Source organism: Sus scrofa, chromosome X, assembly GCF_000003025.6.
Source record: "Sus scrofa isolate TJ Tabasco breed Duroc chromosome X, Sscrofa11.1, whole genome shotgun sequence".
NCBI classification, from domain to species: Eukaryota; Metazoa; Chordata; class Mammalia; order Artiodactyla; family Suidae; genus Sus; species Sus scrofa.
Window position 1 is genome coordinate 113,459,861 of NC_010461.5, and position 19,004 is coordinate 113,478,864.

General features: G+C 45.7%; 1 protein-coding gene and 1 non-coding gene across 6 annotated transcripts in view; both read right to left on the reverse strand.

Moving 5' to 3' along the window:
* Positions 331–19,004, reverse strand: part of FGF13 (fibroblast growth factor 13) — a 495,501-nt gene continuing 476,827 nt past the window's right edge. For all 5 annotated transcript variants that reach the window (XM_021080531.1, XM_021080530.1, XM_021080534.1 and 2 more), the window contains 2 exons: positions 3,009–3,207; positions 331–1,746 (listed from right to left, as the gene is read on the reverse strand). In XM_021080531.1, the coding sequence (XP_020936190.1) occupies positions 1,610–1,746; positions 3,009–3,207 (336 nt within the window). In that variant the 3' untranslated portion in view covers positions 331–1,609. The remainder of the gene's footprint in view (positions 1,747–3,008; positions 3,208–19,004) is intronic.
* MIR9809 (microRNA 9809) lies at positions 12,379–12,471 on the reverse strand. Its single transcript, NR_128494.1, has one exon. It is a non-coding gene; the product is annotated as a microRNA 9809 (primary transcript).

Here is a 19,004-nt window from a genome sequence, read left to right on the forward strand (position 1 = left end):
CTTAGTCCCATGCTTTCCCTCTACCGAGAGAAATGAGCAACAGAGAGGAGGAGATGACGGTGTGAATGGCAGGGAAGGTTCTAGAACATAGGTCTCTTCTGTGCAATTCATCACTGACTGGGAATGAGAATTCTTCTGTTCCACTTTGAAGTTCAAGCGCAGCAACTAGTATAATAACTACACTTTCAAGAGTGTTCACGTTCATATGAACCTCAGGACTGTAGATTATCTGAGGGCAGTGACCCAATGTTCGTAAATCATTGTCAAATTCCAGTTCCTATGACAGTTCACGGCACATCATGTACACTCAAGAAATGCACGTTGAAGGAGTTTTCTTTGAATGAATATAAAGAGTTTATTCGGTGCGTATCTGGGTATACAACAACAAATATTAAACAACTTTTTTTTTTAACTTTTTTGTGCACAGGACAGAAAACTGCCTGTACATGCTATGTCCACTTGTGGAACACAGATTTTAACAATTATTAATGCACAAAATCTTACATATCATGCAACTCTATGCCAAGATTCCAACTTTCTTCCATGCAACAGATATGAAGATCTAAATGGAAACCTAGCTAAGTCTTAAACACTTTTCCAGAAGCAGGTATAAGCATATGTTGTTTAGGGGTAACCAGTCCTAACATTTCCTTGTACACAATATTCACGTGCCAAACACAATGACAGGACAACTCATACATATACAGATGAGACATTTCATATTTTAACAACACAAAAGACAACATCACAGTTCCACAGTTCCTGTCTTTACACAAGAAGCCACAACAATAGTTTAACATGATAACACAAATGGAATTAAGAGAAAGCTACACTTGAGGATAATCTTTTTTTTTAAGTCATCTTTACTGACTAGGGGGTGACAACACGACACCATTTCTACGCACAAAGTACAGCACAAGAACTTGACCAGAATCCTACGAATCTAAAAGAAAAAAAATTGGTAAAATCACAAGAACACTGTTACCTTGAGCCTGAGATGCCAATTCAGCTTCAACCCTGAATTTGGTTGAGTTGGATTAAGTGACACAGAGTCAATAGAACCATTGAATTTCAGAAATCATATAGTTGCGCTCTATCAAAGGAAAGAATACGTATGAATCAAGCATAGATGGAAAACATGAAGCCAAGAAACCAACACAGGTCACATCATTTTGTTTGCCCCTACAAAACATTTAAGCAGTTAATTTTTTTTCTGTTTGTTTGTTTGTCTGGTTTTGAAGAACAATGGTGGTCTTTTACATTTTCTTGGTGGGAGCGCGAATTTGTATCAGCATTACTGCTGTGAAAGGTTTTGGGTTCGTCTTCCCCAAAGCATAGGTGAGATCGTGAGAAAATTGGGCAGTCCTTCTCCCAGATTTAGTTCACTGATAACGCTTGGCACTGTTTTTTGGCACAAGCTCCATGTCAATTGTGGGGCTTTAGTATATGCAGGAGAAGAAGGTTTAACGGCAGATTAGAAGGGTGGACTCTGCCTGTTTGTTTGGTAAACGTCATTGACCAATTTGAACTTTTGAGTGAAGGACTGCTAGCATTCAACAGCACCTGGAGGTTAGGTTCTGTTACAGAGCCCTTGCTTTGCCCTCACTGGCTACGTTGATTCGTTGTGGCTCATGGATTTGCCTCCGTTCAGCACGCCGGAGACGCTTCTGCTCTTGGTTGGGGTCCCGCTTCCAGATCGGGAGAACTCGGTGAGATCATGAAGCGAAGGCTCCTTGTACATGGCCACTGCGAAGCACAGAGAGATGCTGTGAGAGGCCTTGGAATGGGGACCCCTCGCCACCCCGGACCTTCTCTGGCGTCCATGCTTGGGGCCCAACATGAGAACAGCTGCTTCCAGGGACTCAGGAAGCGCACGGATCGGACCAGATTAAGCAAAATCCAGTCTCGGTACAGGAGTGTGTGGAGGATTCTCCTGCCAAATTTCCATCACTTATGGTTCGGGAGAGGAGAGGAGGAATGAAAAGTGCATTTAATAAAGCTCTCCGAAGTTGAACCATGATCTACAGCCCGCCATGCCAGCCAAGCATTACGATTTAAAACATCTTAAAACTCTGATTTCTCCTGACTTGCCAATGAAACGCTCCTAGGTATTGGTGCAATTCTTAGTGCAACAAAGAGCAACTAGGACTGCTGTGCTGCAAATAACGGTCCTGGCTTCTACCTAAGGAGAACTTAGAACGTGCCAGATACTGTTTTAAGAGCTTCCAGTGCTTTATCTCATTTACTCCACATATGACGCAGGTACCTTCATCCTTATGTCACAGGTAAGGAAACCGAGGTCAATAATGTGCCCAGGACCATCTGGTTGGGAAAGGGGGAAGCTGGGCTTTGAACCCAAGTGATGGGGCTCCAGGGAGTGTGCCATTCCACAGGGCTGTGCTGATCGGACTGGGAGGCTGGCCCTACGCTAAACCCCAATCCTAACCCCAGGCCGCGGACCTCTCAGAGGCCTTGCTCTGCTCGGCCTGTATTTTCCACCCCTTCTCCACCACGTCCCCCTACTTCTAACACCCCCAGTTCCTGCAGGCCAGCCCTATCCCCCTTCCCTTTTTCATTTTGCTACCAACTTGCTGATAATGACCGAAAAACGAAACCACAAATGCAAATTGTTGGGACAATACCGTGGGGCCCTTAGAGAGGGCCCAAGGAGCTTTCTGATAAGTGCTAAGTGTGGACACATTTTAGCATCTGTGTTTCTGCCCAGGGACCATTTTTGGCATAATTTGGGGTTCTTGGCTGTCCTGAGTTAGCAATTAAGCTCTTTCCCCATAAATGAGGTGTTACCATATGTAGAGGCACCATGGAAAAATTAAAATCAGGAGATGACATGCTCTTGTTAATGATTTCCTAAGTGTAAAATGTTACTGCATTTTTTGTGTAAATGCCTTAATATGGAGGAATTACGTGCCACTCTCGAAAGCATGATAAAGGATGGGTTTCAACACGGATACTCATTTAATCCTCAGCTGCTATCGGATCAAGTTTACCTTTCAGTGGTTTGGGCAGAAAGTGGGCTGCAGGCTTGTTCTTCTTCACATGGTTTCCTTTCATGATCTCTCCTTCTTTGTTCAGACCCAGATACCACCCTCGGCCAGACTGCTGCTGACGGTATATCATAGATGAATATGTCACGTAATAATTTTCAAAGACCGATTCTTTGAATTTGCACTCAGGTGTGAAATGTTCCTATAAGAAATGTAATTAAACAAAAGCTCAATATTTACAGCTGTGAATTTCACGGACAACCGTTTGGTACTGCCCTTCCGGAGTCGAGGACATATTCGCTAAAGCTGGTTATGATCGGTATTCGATTCCAATAGTATAAACCATTATAATTGGAAAGCAAGACTATATACAACATTTCACGTGACGCTTTCGAAAAAAAACCCCTAAGTGCAAGTGCTACTACTGATCAATGATTAGTTCTCTTTGTAGAAAGGTAATGGAAAAATTAGAATCGGCCACGTAAGTGTAATCTATTGGACAAAAACAGGAGCCAAAATCAAAAAGACAAGCATAAAACTGTCACATGGAGCTTTGTTCCCTTCAGGATTAAATATGAGAAAATAAACACTCGATCCTTGGACTTAATTTTCGTGGATTATCCAGTTACTATATACTATAATTTTCAATCACCCCAGGCTGAAATCTGTATTACAATGCCAGCTGCCTAGATTTCTAAAGAGATGCTACAAAGACAGACTATCTTTTACTATTAGATACATCCAATTGATTTTTTTTCCCCGACCACCGGACCTTGACCTGAAAAAGAAAAAAAAAAAAATTCCCTCATCACCCCATCTTTGCCTTATGGTAATATTTACACGCAGATCAATATGGAAGCAAGGAATTTACAGTAATCCTACAAGCAGACATGAGACAGCAGCCCAGGGGACTTTGAACCCTGGAATGTGATTTCCTGCCACGTCCTTGGCCATGTTTCCTTGGACTTACCCATACAAAGGAAGGGTTCCTGACCCAACAGACTTGCTGAAAACAAACAAAACCAGAAAACCTTCTTTCAGGTTTTGCAGTATGCGTATACATGCAATAAACAGCTCTTTAAAATAACCATTTGTAAGCAAAGTGAAACGAATGGCAGATTTTCACCTCTCAGTAAGCCACAGAGTCGCAGAGGGTCCTCTGGGAGGAGCACATAATGAGCAAAATGCTAACCGAGCTACATGTGACAGTGGCACCAAGGAAGCCAGTAGATGCTCGCTGTTTTGCCGAGATGGTACCAGGAAGAAGTTTTGAGAACACCCGAGAGAAACCCCACCTTGCCATAACAATACCGCACGCTTTCCAGACACCAGGCTTTTCTGAACCTCGCCCCCACGGTCCTCCCTTCTTTCGTGTGCATTTATTTAGGGAACCTTCCAAGCAAAGCGCACTGTCTGGACCACAGGACCTCCCAGAGCGCCACTTCAGAGGGACAGAAACCTCAAAATGAGGCAGCTTTTTTTCCCCCCCGAAAGTTAAACAATGGAGCGCTTTCCGGGCACCCCCAAAATCCATTTCACTCAGTAATCTCACTGATTCTCCCATCTGGCTTGCAGAGTGCACGGATCAGAGGCATCTTTGGGGGGCATGCCGGCCTAGGGGCACACTTGATAGATCCTCAGACGCGTCACACAAATTCAATTCACTCAAGAGGAAGTGTACTTCTAAGGCAACGACCGCATGGTGGGAACCAAAGTGTTCTATTTCTGGGCTGTGAACACTCTTCTTTGTAGGATTCTCGACATGGGGAAAGCCAAGGTATGCCTACAAAGAAATCTGACTAAAATAGTCGCTGCATGTCCTCCAGGAATGAGGACAGTGGCACAGACTGTTGGTTTCGCCTTGCCTATAGTAAAAGGACCACCCGATGTGGCACTGACAATACTCCGCAATTCAGTCACTGTCTTGCCTTCAGCCTCACCCTCGGCCATAGACTTGCGTCCCCTTTGTGCCTTCACAGACGCCCCTTCTGGTCCTTTTCCACCTCTCTACCGACTGGCTTTCCTCCCACTCCTCAAGGTCTAGCTCAACGATGACTGCCCCAGAATGACAAATGATCTCTCCCAGCCGGAACTGATGATACTGGAGCTCGTGCTCCCAGCACCTCTACCTACATCCCACTGTGGCCCTGGGACTCGGCCCTGCGCACGCTTGGCTCCAGCTGGCCAGGAACCTGTCTTGTTTCTGAACACACCTTCCAGCCACAAGGGACTGGTCGCGTCGCCAAGCGCCTGGCAGACCCCTGGATGACTGTCCCCAGGATCTGCATTTCGGTGATTCAGATTTAAGTATCGGAAATGCCAGCATTCTGGAGTGTCAACCTCTAAGAAGTCTGCAAGGGATTTCCTGAACACCGCAGAATGAAGTCGGCTGCACGGAGAAGGAGGCTGTCACTGCGGGGACAGATCCTGCACGTGTGACTTCGCATCTGTTAAGAATAACAGATACTACACAGATATTGGCACCGACGACGGTAGGGGGGGGAGACTTGGCAATTGTCACAACTATTGGAAAATGGCAAGGAAGGACTCAATGAACTGAGTGCTCTGTCACATCCTGGCAATTTCTTAGTCATCGCCACTAAATTTGGACTCAAGAACTCGGTAGAGCGGGAGGAAAATGAGGCCAAAAAAAGAATGTTGAAGCAACCAAAGGAGTGTTCTGTTCTCTGTGGGTGACACTATCATTTTATCCAGTGCTGGAATGAGTAGGCAGGAGAGGCTTGATTTTTTATCACATGTGGAAAGATGCGAACATCCCACCCAGCACAGGAAGGGCCACCAGAGGGAAGAGGGGTGCAGTTGCATCTCTCTGACTCAGCAGTGATTCGGAGAAATACCAGAAATTGCGTTTGACCCTCACCAGGGAGCCCTACTCCGGGAGTCCCAGCTGGAGAGCTGGCAAGGAATCGATTTCCTCTGATTGATCTGGACGTGATGATCAGTGGCCCTGACACACGGTAGGCACTAAAGACAGGTAGCAAGCATTGCTCTCTGTATTTAACAGGCACCAGATAAACGCCCACTCTCATAATAAATGAATTGTAAAGATGTCAAGCATTCCCCTCGCGGCTACTAAGAAATGAAGACAAAGAAAAGGGGCTTTAGAGCTCACTACCTTTTATGCATTGAATTCTCTTAAAAGTTGTTTACCTCTCTTGCAGACCTATATGTATTTCAGAGGAATAGTGTCAATAATGTTCAGAGGACTCACTCTGAAAAAAAAGCTAGATACTCAATCTGTCGCTAAAATCTCTATTACCCTTAAAGTTCAAGCTTAGTTGTATTCCTCAGTGAATACTCAACGTCTTTATCCAAGGAATCCATATCGGTTAGTTTATAATGATCATATTTTAGGTGAAGAATGAAGAATGTACATTTGCGGAATGAGTGGATCCAGGAGCAAAATCTAAGGCTTCTTTTAGACCAACTTATTCCCTCTTAAGGGCAAACTAGTTCTTTGGAGGTTGAAAGATCCCTGACAAGAAGAAAATATTTGAAACCCTCGACACCAGGTCAATAGAACATCTTGGAGTGCACTTACAGCTACAAATGGTGATGTCAGCTCCCTTCTCGGGGTGCAATGGACCTCCACAAAGACTGGGAGAAGGACGCGAAGAAGGCATGAGCGCAATCAGCAATGTCAGAAAAGCAAATACCCCCCAGATCCCAGGATGTGCCAGAAAGCATCTTTGTCCCAGACCCAAGGCTCTGGACCTGGGTAAACTGCTGTTTTCTTTAGGGCCCAAAGAAGCAACAGTGCCTTGAGTTGCCTCTGGCACCAAGGGCAAAGTATGGAAAGGATGTGATATCTTTCTGGCCTCCTGGAGCTGAGGCCAGGTAGGTCACAGGAAGCAGGGGCTGTGATGGTGGCTTCCCTGAAGGGAGCTAAGGGGACCATGTCAGTCAGCAGATGATGTGTAGCTATATCCTCAGTAGCTGTAACCAAAAAGGCGAGAGCTAAAAATAAAATAAAAAACAAAAAAAATCTGTATGTCATGTATGTCATCTCAGTGCCCTAAACACATCTACAGTACCAACATGCACTGCCACTATGGCCTTCCTGATTCAAAAAGTCATTCGGCAAACATTCGCCTTCATGGCAGATTTTCCATACATTCGCCTCCTGCTTCTGTATTTTCAGCTATGGTACCAGCCGATAGGGGGCAGTGTTTCACGTCAGCCTATATATCTCAGGAGGCTTAGAGGATTGCGGAGACTATTGTCAATGTTTCCTTGGAAGACAAAAGGAATTTTTTTTTTTTTAATGGGCTGAGCTGATTTCCTTGGATCTTGAGAGCAGCAGGGCCTCCTGAGGTTGTCCATACATAAAATGGCAATACTAAGACCCTAGACTGTTGAACAAAGCCTCAACGTGAAATACAAGCTGTCGCATGTGTAGATGCCATGTCAAGGGCACAAATCCTGGTGGAGATGAATGTTTCTCAACACCTTTTTTTCTCTTCACACGTACCACTTTCACCGGCATCACAGAACACAGAAAAACAATTTATAGATAAATGAGCGGGCAGTCAAGAAACTTTAAAAATAAACCTAGTAAAACATGGTTTCCTCTTTTCAGCACGTTCTATAAACATATGATAACTAATCTCTCTCTCCCCTTCATCCTCTCCCTTCCTTCTCTTCCCCTCCTCTCGTCCGGCCACATTTTCAGTAGCCTGACGATCCAATTAATTTAACAATTACTGCCAAGAGCAAGGGTCACTCTTCTAATCCTTAGCCACGTCCCGATGACAATTAATTTTCCCGATTTAAAGTTAGCAGGTTATTCAAGCAGGTCTGACTGGTGTGCATCAGTTATTCCCCAGCTTAATGAAAATAACATGCAGATTAAAACTAGATTTTTTTTTCACTTCTGTTAAAGGAAGTCAAACAAAATAGAACTTTAAAATATAAACCATACCCATGGGGGGGGGGAACACTGTAACCCCCTCTATTCTCTCTATAAGCTTCCATGCTATCGGTGATTTCCAAATCCAGGATTGATGATTATATTCAGGACTTTGATGTTCTCTCCCAGGGTATATTTGATGTGAATGAACATCATTATTCCCAAGATCAAAGCACGGGCAGGGGAGGGGAGAATCAATACTTACCCAGTGCACGGCAGCGAAACACAATTATTAATTCATGATAAACAGAGTTTGGCTTGTTCACTCAAATATCCTCTGGACTGTGGGACACTTGAGGGCAGCTCCTAGCATGAGACCTGGCTTAGAGTCAATGATCAATACACGGCTGATGAAATAAAGGGAAGAATGGAATATCGCAGGAAGAGGACTTGGGAGCAAGCTCGTACAGACCTGACAGAGGGTGAACAGTGGTTTGAGAGGAGAGACTGACCAATCAGAACCTGCCCGGCCGGGACAGAAAAGAGTATGAAAAGGAGGAAAGCCGCCTACAGATACATTCAATTTAACAAACTGGAGCGGGAGGAAAAGAGGGAGGGAGGGAGGGAGGGGAGACAAAACAATGCTTAAGCCGCAAGAATAAAGAGATTTCCTGGGAACCCAGGTAGAGGCAGTAAACATGCCCTCTTGGTCTCTGGGTCCACAAATAGCAGCACATTTCAACTAAAGTCTATTAGCTTGATGACTGCAAAATGGGGGGGGGGGGACCCCAGTCCCGCTGACCTTCCAGGTTTGTTGGATGAGGAACCACTGAGATGATCAATGCGAAAGAAGCGCTGGACATTGTAAAGCTCCGTGAACATGAAATGCGGGATAGTGTCTGATAATACATGCTCAGAAACCCAAGGCAAGATAAATAAATTCTCTTTTCTTTTCAAGGCTCTTTTCCACTCTGGAATCCATTTATAAAGAAAGGATCTGCCTATATGTGTTTTATTAACATGGAAGGAGATAAATTCTGCCAAAAATTAGGACAGCACTTGAATTACACTCCGCGTTTAGTGTTCTCCCAGCGGGTTCCCAGAAAAAAACACCTGCTGTGCTTCCCTCCGTTTGTCATGTTGGTCTGCAGGCGGCTGAGAAGATGGCAGTGCGTCAAGAAGCGGCACTAAAGAAATGACGTGCTCAAAACCGGGCTTCGTGAAATACCACGCGACGCAGTGACGTCAAAGTATGCGTGTTAACTGGCAACCGTTTGTAAACAAATGCAAATGATAATTAAGAATATGTACAAGGGGAGTTCCCGCTGGGGCACAGGGCCATGGGTTAAGGATCTGGCATTGGCTAAGATTGGGAAAGGTTAAGCATCTTTTCCTCCTGCTCCAGTTTTTTTTTTTATTTTTTTTATTTTTTGTTTTTTACGGCTGCACCCATGGCATATGGAGGTTCCCAGGCTAGGGGTCCAATCAGAGCTGTAGCCGCTGGCCTACACCACAGCCATTGCAACACAGGATCCAAGCAGCATCTTTGACCTACACTATATAGCTCATGGCAATGCCAGATGCCCAACCCACTAAGCATGGCCAGGGATCGAACCTGAATCCTCATGGATACCAGTCGGATTTGTTTCCGCTATGCCACAGCGGGAACTCCCCTGCTCCGGTTTTTTAAAGTGAATTTATCTGCAGCTTGGATTCGATCCTTGGCCTGGGAACTTCCATATGCAAATGTAGGCAAAAAAAAAAAAAAGTAATATGTACATGGGACTGTTTTTCCTCATACGGTTATAGTGAAATTTCTTGGTAGCATTTTCATTTTCCAAGATATTTAATAGACGTTTTCATTTACCTTACGTTGAGCCCACAAAATAGGCCACCACGGAATTGCTTTTTATCCTCAACTCTTCACAAACAAAAATGGAAAAACAAATGTTTGTGAGTTTGTGAACCAATTAAACCAGAATGAGGAGGCAGATATGAGCACATTTGCAGTGCCTTGTTCTAGATTTTCACAAATTTCTGAAGAGCAGTCTCCTGCAATGGATTACTTGGGCTGTCAAATTTGATAAAGCCATTTGTTTATAGAACACACTGAAGTAAGCTAGAATAAAGCAGGGTCAAAACAAAAGCAATGTATTCCTTACAGAGTCTGAGAGGGAAGATTTTGGTTGTGATAAAAAATTACATGATCCAAAGACGTCCCTCAGCTCCGAACCTGGTCAGCAGATACATTCGGAAGGGGAAGTAACTTGCTGAGCTTTGTGACGAAGAAGAGGGACCAGCCACGTATCTCCAAGGCCGTGTTAGTCGGCCCCAAGCCTTGCAGAAGAATACCGATTGGTCAGGACTCCAATCAGGCAGCAGGAGATGGAGTTCATTTTACAAGAGCTAAGTTACAGAGACGTGGCCATCATAGATTTTTTAAAAATCTTACTAGATTAAATCTTACTGTTAAAAATCTGTGGGAAACCATTTTTTTCCCCCCAAGTGAAGATACTTCTCTAAAGCGAGCAACTCTCTAAAACGTTATCTACGATGTGGATTACCTTGGGATATTGGCTTTTCTCATAAGCAGGGCTGGCCCATGTGTTTTGAAAGGGGAATCAAATATCAGATACGATTTGTCAAAATAAAACTTCCTGTCTTCCCGCTGGTTACTGGAATTAATCCGTGACCATTAGCCAACTATGCCCTGTCACTGTGATGCCTTCTAATCTGTGGCAGGATTCTTCTGCGTAGTAACTTCAGAGCAGGATCTAAATCTATCTGCAAGAGAATGACTTCGGAAGAATTTGTAGTCAGCAAGAGAATAAGCTTAGTATGTTGTATCTTTAAAAATAGCTCTTCCAAACTCCTGTCCAGAAATTCAGAGCCTGGAAACTGTGAAAACTTTTCCTAGACATCCAACAAACTGTCAAGCAAAGGAGAAAGGTTCTTTCTGTGTAGATCAATTGAAAACACCCTGGCAAGGTGGGAGGGCCTCTTAAAAATCAAATCCCACCAAGGTAGGCGCATAGGATGTCCTCATACCGCCAGCGATGTGAAGCGGGGTAGTTCAGATCTGTGTTGGAGAGCCAGCCCTTGCGTTAGACTTGACAGGGTCTGGCTCTGTAGGAGAGCATCACTTATAATAACCAGGAGTCCACCTCTTCGAAGGCTTCCCAAGAAGACGTCTTATCTTTTCTCCTGCGAGGGAGGGAACCAGTGAGATTTCCCAGAAGGAAGTCACGAATGTGAGCTTCCACTGTGAACCAGAAAACCTGGAATCCCAGAGCAAGGTGCCCAGGCCTCACCTATAAACCAAGGAGGACAAAGATGTGGCAGAGGGCGAGTCGACGGCCACATCACGTGACACCTGCAAATTACTTCTGAGGACAGGAGGTTGTACTGAGTCCTCTTTCTACGCATTTCCACTCTCCTTGTAACCCCTTGAAAGGAGGCTGCCCACAGTCACCACGAGTCTGAGTGCGCAGAGACAATTCAGTAACTTAAGACGCTGATGGAAGCGTTCATTCTCAACGAGTACTCGGCCAGAGCCCACGGTGTGTGTGCTGAGCACCGCGGGAGCCCCTCTGCGTATATGCTCATCCGATTTAATCCGTGCAAGCTTCAGAACGGACCTACATCCCTCGGCCCGAGAGAGGAGTTCTCCCACCTCACAGGAGAGAAAACCACAGGAAAGAAGCCCTTAACAAGCCAGTCCATCAGAAACGCAACCGCAAGTGTGCCTTTTCACCCAGTCGTCACCGTGCAGACAAGAGCTGTGACGTCAATTCCCTTCTCAACGCACAGGTCCAACAGTGACTGAAGGTTCATCAGCCCCCCCTCCTGAAGGGGCACCTGCATTCTCTGAACGCCAAAGAGCTCTGTGCAAACCCGGCTCTCCCACTTTCCAGCTCTGTGACTTTGGGCAAGTTCCCCTGGGCTCTGATCCCACAGGTCTAAGAGGAGAAGAGTGTCACGTGTCCCCATGGGGACAATTGCAGAGGGATAGAAAGCAGCCAGCGTCTGGGTAGGTGCTCACCCACCACAGGCGTCCTTGCCTTGCCTTCCCATCCATCCGGGTGTGGGACAACATGCACCCTTCCCACCCCGCTCCCGACCTGAAGCTGGCCTGAAAACTAGCAGTTGTCATTGCAAACAAACAGTAGAGACGCACCTTCCCGTTTCAGAGAGAGGCTCCCATGACACGTTACGTGTATGGGTGAGAGCTGCTTTCCGGGGTGACTCCTTTGCCAGGGTGACAATACACGAGCTTTTAATCTGGGGCTTAAAATATCCGAAGATTCTAAAATGTGCATTATCGTAATGTGTATCAGGGAACCCACATGATATTAAAGAGATCTGTGAAACAATCCGGTAATAATGGGCCAAACGACATTTGCATGTCTCCCTTTAATTACTATGCCACACAAAGCACGCCGTCATTATCGCCTTTCTTTTGTTCTGAACCACTGTTTCGCTCGTTCTACTTTCATAACATAGGCTACTAACAACAACAATCCTGAAAAGTCGAATAATACCTCATGTTGAAGCAGACGTCTGACAATTTCCGCAACTGCTTAAAGTGCTATGGCATTCAAGTGACAGATAGGGGACAGTTTAATAATGAGGATGATAACAAAGATAATGATTACAATGGATTTGGTAGAGCTTTTTTTCCTCTCTCAAGAGCTTTTTTTTTTTTTTTTCTTTTTTTCCACAGTTGAAGAAATGAAACCAGAGTCATTGCTGCCCTGGAATCTGGCTGTCAAGACTTTCTGTTAGAGGACGGAGCTAGAGCAGGGAAGGGGCTCCTTCGAGAGGAAGCTGGACCCTCTTGCAGGTCGCTGGCCTTGACTCGTGCGAGGCCCTTCTTTTCAGGCAACCTGGTCTCGAAAACATCTCCGGGGCTGCACAAGGCCGAGGCCCCAGCAGCCCTACCCGGCCTGCAGCGGGGAGGAAGGGCTTTTAACTCAAGCCAAGGCCGCCAACCTGCCCACTGCCCCCTGCACCTCGATGGAAGCCAGGCAGCTGCCCACTGATCTCAAGCACAAGCGCTCGTGGACACGTCTCCCGCTCACCCAGGACAAGTCCGTTCTGCCACCGCAAAGGACTCCTGACTGAACTTGAGCACGTGGAACGTTTGCGGCTTCTTTTCGGGGACCCCCCTACCCTCAGAGTTGTCTAAGGGGACGGCCCCGGAGCGCTTTCACCTAGACTTCTGCCTCTTTCGGTGCAGAGGTGGGTAACGGGGAGGGAGAAACAGAAATCAGCCTGCCCAGACGCCTGCGTGTGCGTGGGCTTGCCCTGGAGACAGACAGACAGACAGACAGACACGCGAACACAGGGACCGTCAAGGCCATGCTTTCCCTTCTCCCCGATCCTCCTCGGAGACCCGCCTGCCCTTCCCCGCCTGCCCGCCCCTGTCCCCACTGCACGAGGGGGGCAGTGGGAAGCGTCTCTCCTGCGGTCGCCCGTCCCAATCCCCGTGGGGCGCCGACCCCCGGATACAGTCTGAGAAGCCAGCCAGGGCAGGGCGTTCCTCTGTGACGTCGGTCCCTGTACTGATAAAGGAAGCAACCTATTTCTTCCTGGGGATCTTCCTACATGCGAGGTACATCCATGTCCGAAGAGAACAGAAAAAAGGAAATCCAGGTCTTTTGAGAAACTCAGGATTAGGGCAAAGTTCATTCCAACAGGACACTTGAAATGCAGATGTTGCCGTCATAAAGCGAATTCTATGTTCCATGAGCTCATGTGTCGCTATGTAGCAGTAGGACAGCGGTTCTCTATTTATGGCCCAACTGTCCTCACCTGCGAGCCGTTTCTTCTACCCATCGCCTGATATTATGAAGAAACCACTGCAGTGAAGCCTGAATGCCAAAAACACAAGGCTTTACAGCAGGTGTTTAGCCCAAGTATCCAGCTACAATTCACAAATGAGCTTTCAGGAGCTTCGTTCGTTTAATTAAATTTGGTCTGTTCTGCATTTCCTGAAATACTGCACCATTTTTAGATTAATTCTTTAAAAGGGTTTTGATGACATTCAATTTTGAAATGGGCAAATTACAGTTCTTTATCAAAATATGCAATTTAAATTTTCAAATGTTTGTTACCTAAGTATTACCATCGTTGAAAACACAATGCAAGAATCTAATATCAACTATGAGAATATATAAAAATGATTAATACTTCATAAGCTTTGCACAACCATGATCTATTTGGCATAATTTTCAGCTTTCATTTTCAACAGCATAGACTGTTAAGACATTTGCATGAGAAGGCAAAATACGTAAATTATTCCTGCAGGGAACACTTAAGACTTAAGGTAATTATATAGCATAGACGTGATTTCAAAGAACTCAAACAAAAAAACAAATACTTCTACAGTCACCCTTTAGAATGAGGATTATTCTGTGTTACCAGTGATCCTGATCCCTAAAATCCCTCTCTTCACAATTATATAGTCACATTATCAATTCTTATTTTGTTCTTTTACCATCAAGCGCTTACAGCTGGCCCTGAAAATTTGCATGCTGTAAAAGCTGAACTAGACACAGCTAGTAGAGATGAATTCTCCAGTTATATTCATGCTGTGAACAGAACCATAACACTCCCTTAATATATCTTATCATTGCACTTTTATACTAAACACACATCCAAATCAAGTCCCATTTTTTACATTCCTCCTGTTCAAAATCTTTTAATGGCTCCCTGCTGCCTACAGGATGAAATCCAAACTCCTTGGCCTTGTGTTCAAGGCCTTCTATCATCCTGCACATGTGCTCCTACAACTGGAGCAGAAAATCCCCCCTCAACTCAAGCCAGATTGGAGAAAGACGGCCAGGACCGCGAGGAGCGGAGATCCTTGTTACGAATGGAAAAGCATCTCGGAAGCCACGAGTGTGCTTCGGAGGCTGGGTGAGTCACTGTGAGTGGAGAGAATCACTGGGTCACACCCCTGGAGTCGGTAACTAATTTCTCCTAGGTTTCTTTCTTAGGCTCTGCATTCTTCTTCTTCTTTTAAAATTTATTTATCTATTTTTGCCTTTTTTGGCTGACCTGGGGCATATGGACATTCCCGGGGCCAAGGATCGAATTCAACCTGTAGCTGTGACCTGTGCCACAGCGGTGGCAACACTGGATCCGTAACCCACTGTGTTGGGTCGGGGATCGAACCAGCAAAGCCACAGAGAAGAGGGGCATCATTCCTTTTTTAAAATTTTTTAAAATTCCTGTTTTTTAAAATTCCTATTTTTTAAAATTCAAACCAATGCCTTGTGCTTCTTGAACATCCGAGCTGCCTCATGTCATGGTGATTTAGCAGGTGGTGCGTCTGTGCAGGGGCTGCCACCAACGACGCACTTCTCTGGGGGCCACTTGCTCACAATCAGCACCTCTTCCTTTCACCGAGGAAAACGAGTCAAACGTCAGCATGTCGGGAACCTCCAGGCTCAGCTTCGGCTGGAATGCAAAAGCACTTTACCACTGATTATTTCTGAAGACTTTTCACGGCATCAAGGAAGAGGGTGATGAAATTGTATCTGAACAGAAGGAAGCTACATTATTTATCTCCTACTAATTTTTACCAGATGGCTGGTGATGAAAAATCTATACTGGCGAAGGTGCTGTATATATTCCTTTAAATATAATCGAGGGGCTAAAACGTTAAATGGCCACAATACATTTGTATTTTGTTTCGTGGCTCCGATCGATTCCATATGCAGGTTCTTCTAAGGGACTGGGACATGATACATCGTATCACCAAGGCATAAGCTGCACCATCTCCTTGTGAATCACATCAGCCGTTGGACGGCTTCTTTTTTTAGAACGAATTTGGGGGTGCCACGTGCTGGTGCCTCCTGTATCCCCCGGCATCAGGAGGATGTAAACCACATTCCTTTCCCAAGAGAACGAGAAGGAGACAGTCCTTTGGGGGATCGCGGTCCTCAGAATTAAACGCTCTCCCTTGGCTTCGGGCAGAACCGGTTAAATACGGACTTCCTACTAAATAGTCAGTTGACAGAAAAGTGATGATGGGCAGGCAAAGGATGTACGTCCTTCCCCTTCTCCGCCCAGGTTCTGTCTCCAGGGAGACGGCGTGTGGGTTCAACATCCATTTCGGCCCTGTCATGGGTCCATTTTCTCTCGGCTCAGAAGCCCACTACGGGAGAAAGCCCCCCATGGTTCTCCGGTTGGCTCTCAAATGCCAGTTGTTCAGGAAAAGAGAGGAGACCCTCAGCGACATGAGCTGCTTCATACCACACGAAACACTTTCACACGAGCCTAGCCACTCTTCTCCTGTTCACTAGGTAAAGCAGGTAAAAGAGTCTGGCCCCGGAAAGGAATTGATCTGTGGACAGAATCACAATGTATGATTCTCCCGGTGAGTCAGAGCTTCTCTGCGCAACATCTTTATATAATGTTTATTACTTTGCAGAATGTGCAGCGTCATCTCTGGCTAACTTAGGAAGACCGATTATTTAAAATACCATTTTATAGGGATTATACTCCTTCAAGACAACAAAGATTTTTTTTGAGGGCTGCTCATGGGCACTGTTTTCCCCAAACTAGGTGCTGACACTCGTGGTGTGTTAGCGCGTTGGGAAGAACAGTCACTGTCCCCAAACAGTGGTCCAAAGAGCACTTCCCGAGCCGCAGCCACAACTCGTGCGATGCCCCAGTGTCTTCTTACAGCGACAGACAACAGAGCGAAACGGCGTTCTCCAGAAACAGACTCACAGACATGGAGAACAGACTTGTGGTTGCCAAGGGGGAGCAGGGAGGGAGCGGGATGGGCTGGGAGTTTGGGGTTGGTAGATGCAAACTATGCCATTGAGAATGGACAAGCAACGAGGTCCTGCTGTACAGCACAGGGAACTCTCTCCAATCTCCTGGGAGAGACCGTGATGGAAGAGAGTATGAGAAAAAGAATATATGACTGGGGCACTATGCTATCCAGCAAAAAAATGGCACAACATTGTAAATCAACTATGCTTTAATTTTTAAAAAAAAGAAAAAGAAAAAGAAACTGCGTTCTCTAGTCTACAGCAGCCAAGCACGATGAAGAGCTCCTGTGGGCAAACATCTTCCCTGCTACGATAACGCGACGGAGCATTTATTCCACTGGAAAAGGATTCATGGGTAACCTCACCTGTTACAGTTGTGTTCTATTGTTACCAGCAGCAGCTAAGCATTTACCCATCTCTGAAAAACTGTGACTCTCCCAGGTCAAGGTATGGATGAGAATGCTTATAGCTTATGTTGAAAGCCCAAAACAAATCCTTCAGAATTACTCCAGAATGATCAAAGTTGCCACTGTGACATTACCTAAAGGAACATATAACTTGTACATTCTAGCACTGGCCAAACCGAGCCAATTTAATCACCATAACTCACCACAAGTGATACCATACACCATATACTGATATAATAAGGTGCCACTGTTAAACCGCCTTCCTGCATGATGAGGTTACCAGTAAGAGCATCACCAGCAACAATACGCTTTAAACACACACTCGTATGGTTGAAGTTATACTTTCTGCAATTCTGATCTATTGGAAGAATGTTTACAGAAGCCAGATATTTGCTGAAAATCACAGGGAAATGGCATGAACAGGGGAGCTGTAAGCTAAGTGTCCAGAATACAGGACAGTCCGAATACTACTTTGAGTAAATACTAAGAATTTCAAACCTCAGAGCTTTGGGGGTGGCTCCATAGGCCAGGCCCAGTTGTCAGGGACTTGGCTAATTTTCCAGCAGTAGAAAGAAACAGGAGACAAATTAAATAGATGTGAAGCCATCCAAACTTTGGTGCTTAACTTTGCGCAAACACGTCAAATTGTGTGCGCGACTCCAATGAGAAAGCAGAAATGGGTGTGTATACAGCAACCAGTCACTAAAGAGCAGACATACACGGCGCAGAGTCTTAGCAGCGTTAACTCTCTGTTCTTCTAAATCGTCTCAATATTTACCCGCAGCTGCTTACTGTATTCTGAGTGAGCAATAATACGTTCAATTTTCTCTGAGCCTGAGTCACAGCCTGGTCGTAAATTAGGTGCTTAGGAAGGTGCATTACTTCCTTGAGGCCACGGAACCATCTTTTAAGGCATGATATGCTTACTTTCCTTTATGGAAATGCTCTGACTCACTTCAGTGGGAGGTTTTCTTTTTTTTCCCCTGCCCTGAGTTAAAGGAATGTACTCATTTTTTCTCCTTGCACTATGGATGGGATGGCCTGGGCTGATTACACCTTCTTGCCAATTGCGTCGCGCACCCCGGAGCACATACATGCCCATGCGGTTACAGGTTAATGTTCCTTCTGTCTCTGAGGAACAAAGTCCATGAGGGCTGGGGGAGATCATGGACTCCTTGACAGCAGCCCCTTGCTGGCTGTGGTAGCTGGCCACTAGTGCCATAGAAGCCACAATGGAAGTAAAACATTCATTTACAACATAAGGCAAATCATGTCTGCTCCTCTACGTGACACCCTCCAAGGGCTTCCCTTCTCCCTTAGAGTCCAGAGCAAAGTCCTCGCCTTGGACCCTCAGCTCCTATGTTATCCAATCCCGGGTCTGTCTCTGTTCTCGTCTCTGCCTTGCTCTTCCGCCCCCGCCCCCCACCGTCCCGACTGTGTCAGGCACACTGGCTTCCTAGATTGTCCCTGAACATGCCACCCATATTGTCACTTAAGGGTCTTTGAATTGGCTGACGTCTCTGACTAGAGTTGTTTTCCTCCAGAGGCCCACCTGTGCCCTTCCTTCTTGTTCATCAGCTGCCACCTTCACAGCGAGGCTTTCTTTGACCGCCCTGTATGAAAGCTGTCTCTCAGCACATCCCATTCGCCAACCCTGCTTATTTAGTCTCCAAAGCAAATTATGTATTCGTTTGTTTATATCTACTGTTTGTCTAGCCCCTCTAGAACATATGCTCCATGAAGACAGGGATTGTGGTTTGTTTGTTTTGTTAATTTTATGGTCGTACCCAACGGTATATGGAAGATCCTGGGCTGGGGATTGAACCCAACCTGAACCTCTACAGTGACCCGAGGTGCTGCAGTCAGATTCTTAACCCACTGTGCCACCACGACAATTCCAGGGGCTATGTTTTGTTCATTGTTGTATTCTAGC